Genomic DNA, 6267 nt, shown 5'->3' with positions numbered 1-6267 from the left:
AAATGGCCGCTCCCAGTCTGGTGATCGTGACGAAAATTATTGTTTTTATTTTTTTACTCATTAACGCAAAATTCATTCACAGGGCTGCTCAGTGGAGCAGTGGGTAGCACTGCTGCCTTGCAGCAAGAAGGTTCTAGGTTCGATTCTTTCTGCATGGAGTTTGCATGTTCTCCCTGAGCATGCGTGGGTTCTCTCCGGGTACTCCGGCTTCCTCCCACAGTCCAAAAACATGATGTTAGGTTAATTGGCTTTTCTAGATTCTCCTTAGATGTGCGTGAATGGTTGTATGTCCTGTTTGTCTCTGTGTTGCCCTGCGATGGACTGGCGACCTGTCCAGGGTGGACCCCGCCTCTCGCCCATTGACAGCTGGCGACCCCAATTGGGACAAGCGCGTCAGATAATGGATGGATGGATAACGCAAAATTCATTAAATCACTGCAAACGTATTAGTTTTAGGTATCATTCCTTGCTGACCGGACTTTTCCTTTAAATTTCGCATCATAATCCAATGGTTTTCCAAGGTTGGGGTGCAACTTAGTTCAACGTTACATCAATTTCAAGTGCCTGCTGGGTAATGAGGGTCTGATCTGTCAGTGAATGAGTAATGTGACCACTCCGAGCTCCCTAACAAAACTAACAAACTAAAATGACCTTTAACTTACCCGTTATATTTCAGTCATGCTTCTTTTAGGAGCACCAAACCTAGAGGCTACAGGTCTAGCCCCCCTAGTGGCTAAAAGGTTAAACAGTGTTGATTTAAGAATTTATCTGTACGTTTTACCATCAGGTTTACCAGTGGCTAAAAGAGGAGTGAGTGTTTGCAGGAAGAAGTAATGTTAAAATATCAGAAAGTACATTTTTGGTTTGGTTACTGACCTGGTGGGACTCCAGAGGAGATAGTAGAGGAGGACAGCTGGCCCTGGCCTTTGGAGGTCATTCCTGCCACTTCGATAGTGTATGTGGTGAGAGCGGTTAGGCCTGTGACCCTGTACTCCAGGGTGACATTCGGCAGATAGTGGGTGACTCTGGTGTTGGTCCGGTTGAACTCCTCCCATGAAATGCGGTAACCTGACATAGCAGCAGAGACGGGTTAAACGACGTCGCATTCCTTGCTCAGAAAACTCTGTAGTGGTTTTACAACCCTCCCCCTCAGCTCGCTGCTGTAGGGAAAGCTAACAGAAATATTAAATTAACTTCATCAAAAATTGAATATAGCAAATTTAATCAGCAAGTGATTATACCTCCTTGCACTCACACATCCTCCGCACAGCCTCGCACACACACTCACCCTCTCAAAGTTAATGTAATTTGCTCCTTGGCCAGCAGCTCTTTTCATGTGATTGCATAAAGCATTAAAGCAGCATTTCTTGCCAAATCAGTAATCTCACATGGCATGTCTGTGTTTGTCTCCTGGGATTATGCGGCACATTAAATATATCTTAGAAAAACACTGAAATACATGTTGTAGATTCTTAAAATATGTAAATAAAACTGTTATTCTTTATCGCTGCTCGTAAAATCGAGTTCTAAAACATCCTACTGAATGAATCTAGGAATTAATTTAACAACATCCCATTCTATTGAACTTTATGCATGTTTTTCTATAATGAAAATTACAACTTCAATATATTTCTTTAGGATTTTGTGTAAAAGACCAATAGAGCAGTCCATGATTGTAAAAGAGAAGAAAAAAATAGATGATTTAATTTATTTTATGAATAATAATCTATGAAGTTTGAGACTTTTTTGTATGGAGCCAGTTTCTCTGCTGGAAAGTTTTTCTCATTCTTCATACAAACTGTCTGTTTAGATTAAAATTCATTTCTTGCTAAAAATCGTTCATATTTTTTAGGTTGATCTGCACTGCAAAAAATTAAAATCTAATTTTTCTTTCTTGAAATAAGTGATTTTTTTTCTTAATTTGAGGAGTTGAGACAATTTGCTAATGGAACAAGACAGTTTACATAAAAAAATAAATAAATAAAAAAAACTACTGTATTGTCGTATTTCAAGTGCATATCATCTAATTATCTTATTTATAAAAAAATAAGATTAAAAAAAGCAGATTATTTTATTTACCTGCTTAAATTAAGCATAAACACATTTAATTAAAGAAATTTTTACTTATTTCTAGATTGTTTTTGCAGTGTGAACAGAGCTCTGCACTGGAAAAACAATCTAAAAATAAGTAAACATTTCTTAAATGAAGCGTATTTAACATTAATTTGAGCAGGAAAATGAGATAGTTTGCCAATAGAATGAGCATTTTACTCTTAAAATAAGAAAATTAGAAAATATGCACTTGAAATAAGACAATGCAATTGTTTTTTCTTATTTTAAGTGGACATTGTCTTGTTCCATTGGCAAAATGTCTCTCTTACCTCCTTAATCCAAGAACAAATGCACTTATTTTAAGAAAAAAATGACTTATCTAGATTTAGATTTTTTCCAGTGTGTGGGATGTTTTGACGGATCTGACGGTATTCCATGACCTTTTCCTGATTCAAACCTTTTCCTCTGAGACCTTCATGTAACAGCTGGATCTGAGTTTACATTGATGGAATCTATTTTGCAATCAAGCACTTTCATTTTGGCCCCCTGGGGCCAAATGATTGAAAAATGCTTGCTAAAGTGTCTGCAGCGGTGAGGATGCTCTATGTGCCCTGGATATTTCAAAAAATCTGTGCACGCCAATGACATCAGGAGTCAAACTCTACATTGGATGAGCCTACTGGATGCAGATTGGTTATATTTGTTGCTTATATTTGTGCATTCAGCAACACTGCAAAATCTATCTAAAAATGAGTAAAAATATCTTAAATTAAGTGTATTAACCCTTAATTTGAGCAGATAAATAAGATGATTTGCCAATGGAGTGAGTATTTTTAAAATAAATTAAATTAAAATAAGGTAATTAGATATTATGCACTTGATATAAGACAATACAATTGTTTTTTTTCTTATTTTAAATGTAAATTGTCTTGTTCCATTGGCAAAGTGTCTCACTTACATCCGTAATTCAAGAAAAAAATGCACTTATTTTAAGAAAAAATTACTTATTTAGATTAAATTTTTTGCAGTGCATTAAAATTTGATAACCTACATTAATATACTGTATACAGCCTAGCAATGGACCTGATGTGCTCGCTTGATGATATACACACACATGCTCATAACGGCCTTAAGAGAGCAAGATTCTTAAGCAAAAAGCCGCCTTTAGTGAACTATTTTGTACGGAAGAAGATTAGGGCCACTGAAAAAAAAATAAGTTAACTGATTTTTAAATTTTATTTCAGTTTAACATGGGAAAAAAGTCAGAATTCTGTTTTTTTTTTTATTGTCAGAATTCAGTCAGAATTCTGAGAAAAAAGTCAGAATTCTGTTTTTTTATTTTTTATTGTCAGAATTCAGTCAGAATTCTGAGATGAAAGTCAGAATTCACAGAATTCACAGAATACACTTAATTAAGGCATTTTTAATAATTTTTGCAGTGTGCAGTGAAATCTTGCTGATGGATCTTGCAAAAATAGCCGAGAAGCACCTGATCAAAGTGTTAATATCTACACTTTTCTACACCTTCTAATCTTGTCCAGTTTAAGGGGAAGCCATATGTGACAAAGTGGTATGAATCATGCAGCGTGAATTCGGATAATGTCGACAATCTGATTAAATCCGGGGGTAACGGTCACTTTCTGGCTAGTTATTTCTAATTTTTGTAAGTAGTGCTGCCTATGAGGCCCAGTTAGACGCACTTCTTCCACAGACAAATTAGCTCGACTTAAAGAAGCAATAATGGCTAGAGACCTTAATACTTCTGTCCGTCACCTCCGACATCATGTGTTCGAGGAGCTATGTGATTAGATTGCAAAGAGTAAATATATATATATATATATTTATATATATTTTTTTATTAATCTTTGTAAGGAAATACGCTGAAACTAAACAGTTTTTTAACGACTATCATCATGTTGTTCATCATGTTGGTATCAAATAACAGATGTTGCAGCTAGATTGTTTTTAAAAGCTTCAGCTATAAATAAAACTGGATGATTATGATCTTTAAAACAGAATAAGTTTAACATTAATTGCTCTTCAGTTTAAGATAAAAGGGAATCTCTTTTTGTAATTTCCTGCACGATGCTTCTCAGGTTGATGTTAGAAACCTGCAACTTTTATTGTAAAAAAAATGAAAATCTAAGTAAGTCCATTTTTCTTAAAATAAGTGCACTTTTCTTGAATTAAGCAGACAAGTGCACTGGAAAAAAATTTAATCTAAAGAAGTCATTTTTTCTTAAAATAATAGCTTTTTTTCTTGAATTGAGGATGTAAGTGGGACACTTTGCCAACGGATCGTATTTTAAGGGTAAAAAGGCTCATTCCATTGGCAGATCATCTTATTTTTCTACTCAAATTTTTAAAACATTTTGAATTGTACAGTGAGAAGTTCAGTATTTCTACACACATTTATAATGCAGTAGAGATACTACAACTATTTAAGATTATTCACCACTCTTTCATACTCCCAAAACTTTATCTGTGACTTTCTGAAAACAGACAACTCATACTCTCAGTCCCTTTGGTATTAGTAATGCCTCATAGATTCCTCTATCGACTCAGTGTGGCTTTCACAAAAGATTCTTGTAAAAGTCGTGTTTACTGCAGCTATCCTTTTTGCGGTAGATTTGTTGTGACTGAGCAGAAGAGACGAGAACACTTTTTGTTTTGCAGAAACCTGTTTAGAAATATATTTTCCGACAATCGTCTCAGGGGAGTAAAGGTATGTTTTCATCCTAGCTTTGGAAGTTGTAGGCGTATTGCTCAAACAGAATAAACAACAGATATTACTATGGCTCCCATCTGCTTAAAACAATAAATGAGGTCAAGCTGCCGCAGTTCCGTCTCAGGGCTGGATCTTATTATTGGCCCCATTCTGCAAAACTCTGACAGATATCATGAAATAGTCATTTTTTTCTCTTCTTTTTCTGCTTTATTTCCAGAAAGAAAAGCTGCAAAGTTACCTGTTAGAACTCCATTCTTCTCACCAGGCTCGCTCCAGCTGACTTTAAGAGAAGTATCCAGGATCTCTGTAAAGCTCAGGTGACCCACAGCACCGGGGGCTTGATAGAGAAAGTGCAAAATAATGAACACTGCTAACGGCAAATCATTTATTCCACTATTTACTTTTAAAAACAACCCATTTAGATTTTAAAGGTAACATCAAACTAAGCAACAGCAAACAGATGAGTTTTTTAAAGCCAAACTATTAAGGGAGTCATGTCCCAATTATAAAGATGCTGGATGGATGCAGAAAACAGTTATTCATTAGCATCCCTGCAACTAGCTTCTGCATGAATAATAGATCTTGCCCAAAGGATGTTGTTGCTGTGAGATGCATGATTCCTCTCGCCAGCATGGCAGAGTGAGATGAGCGTGGAGGAAAAAAGAAAAAAAAATGACTTACTGTCCTCATGAGTCTTCAGAGCCCTAGGTGGGCTGCGGGGGCCGTCTCCAGGTGTAGTGAAGCACAACACCGAGGTGAAATACTCGGTGAACTTCTTCAGGCCTGTCACGTATCCCACATGGACGCTGTCCTGGAAGTTAGGTCGTACTGTTACCATGGAAACGTCCTCTTCTTTGCCAGGTTCCCAGGCCAACAACTATTAAAAAAAAAATCAGGGGAAGGACAATAGAAGGGAAAATTACTCCGACGACCAGAGACTTTGGTATGTTTTTAGAAAAATGCCCCAATGAGGTTTGGACTTAAGGAGAAAGCAGGAATAGCTTGATTTGGCTCAAGAGAGATGTGGTACCACGTCTTGATGAAAGATTGCTGCACAAAGTACATGGACAAGTGGGAATTAGTTAGACCCATTAGCTACTGAAGTAATGAGTCCCAGTGGTCAATGCCTTTTTTTTGGGTGAGGAAACTTTTAATGAAGGAAGGAAATTGAGAGTTGGTGCTTATCCTTTCACCACCCTTGTGTCTGAAACGCAGTATTCCTCTGTGCCTCCTTAATCATTCCACCCTCCAAACTTTACTTAACCTTTAAAGCCCCAAGATAAACTTATTATTATTATTTTTTTTTTAATGGTCTAATACATAAAATGAATAAAAAAATGTAGCAATGCTGTGATAATTGTAAACAAAACAGCTTTTTACCATTTTATAAGGAACGTGTTAAACATTTTTAATCAACATATTTACAACACATTTTTACGGAAAAAAAATAGGGCCACTGGAAAAAAAAAAAAAAGTTAACTGATTTT

The 6267-nt window shown here is 36.2% G+C and overlaps 1 protein-coding gene across 1 annotated transcript in view; it reads right to left on the bottom strand.

Moving 5' to 3' along the window:
• The window catches only part of LOC107082320 (protein sidekick-2-like), a 624909-nt gene that overhangs the window by 96982 nt on the left and 521660 nt on the right, over nt 1-6267 (bottom strand). The window contains exons 17-19 of the mRNA XM_015370939.1: nt 5462-5657; nt 5019-5117; nt 877-1068 (exon numbers count right to left, since the gene is read on the bottom strand). Of these exons, the coding sequence (XP_015226425.1) occupies nt 877-1068; nt 5019-5117; nt 5462-5657 (487 nt within the window). The remainder of the gene's footprint in view (nt 1-876; nt 1069-5018; nt 5118-5461; nt 5658-6267) is intronic.

The sequence above is a fragment of the Cyprinodon variegatus genome, unplaced genomic scaffold (assembly GCF_000732505.1).
Source record: "Cyprinodon variegatus isolate N-32 unplaced genomic scaffold, C_variegatus-1.0 Scaffold50, whole genome shotgun sequence".
Lineage (NCBI taxonomy): Eukaryota > Metazoa > Chordata > Actinopteri > Cyprinodontiformes > Cyprinodontidae > Cyprinodon > Cyprinodon variegatus.
This window is presented reverse-complemented; position numbering and strand designations above follow the sequence as displayed.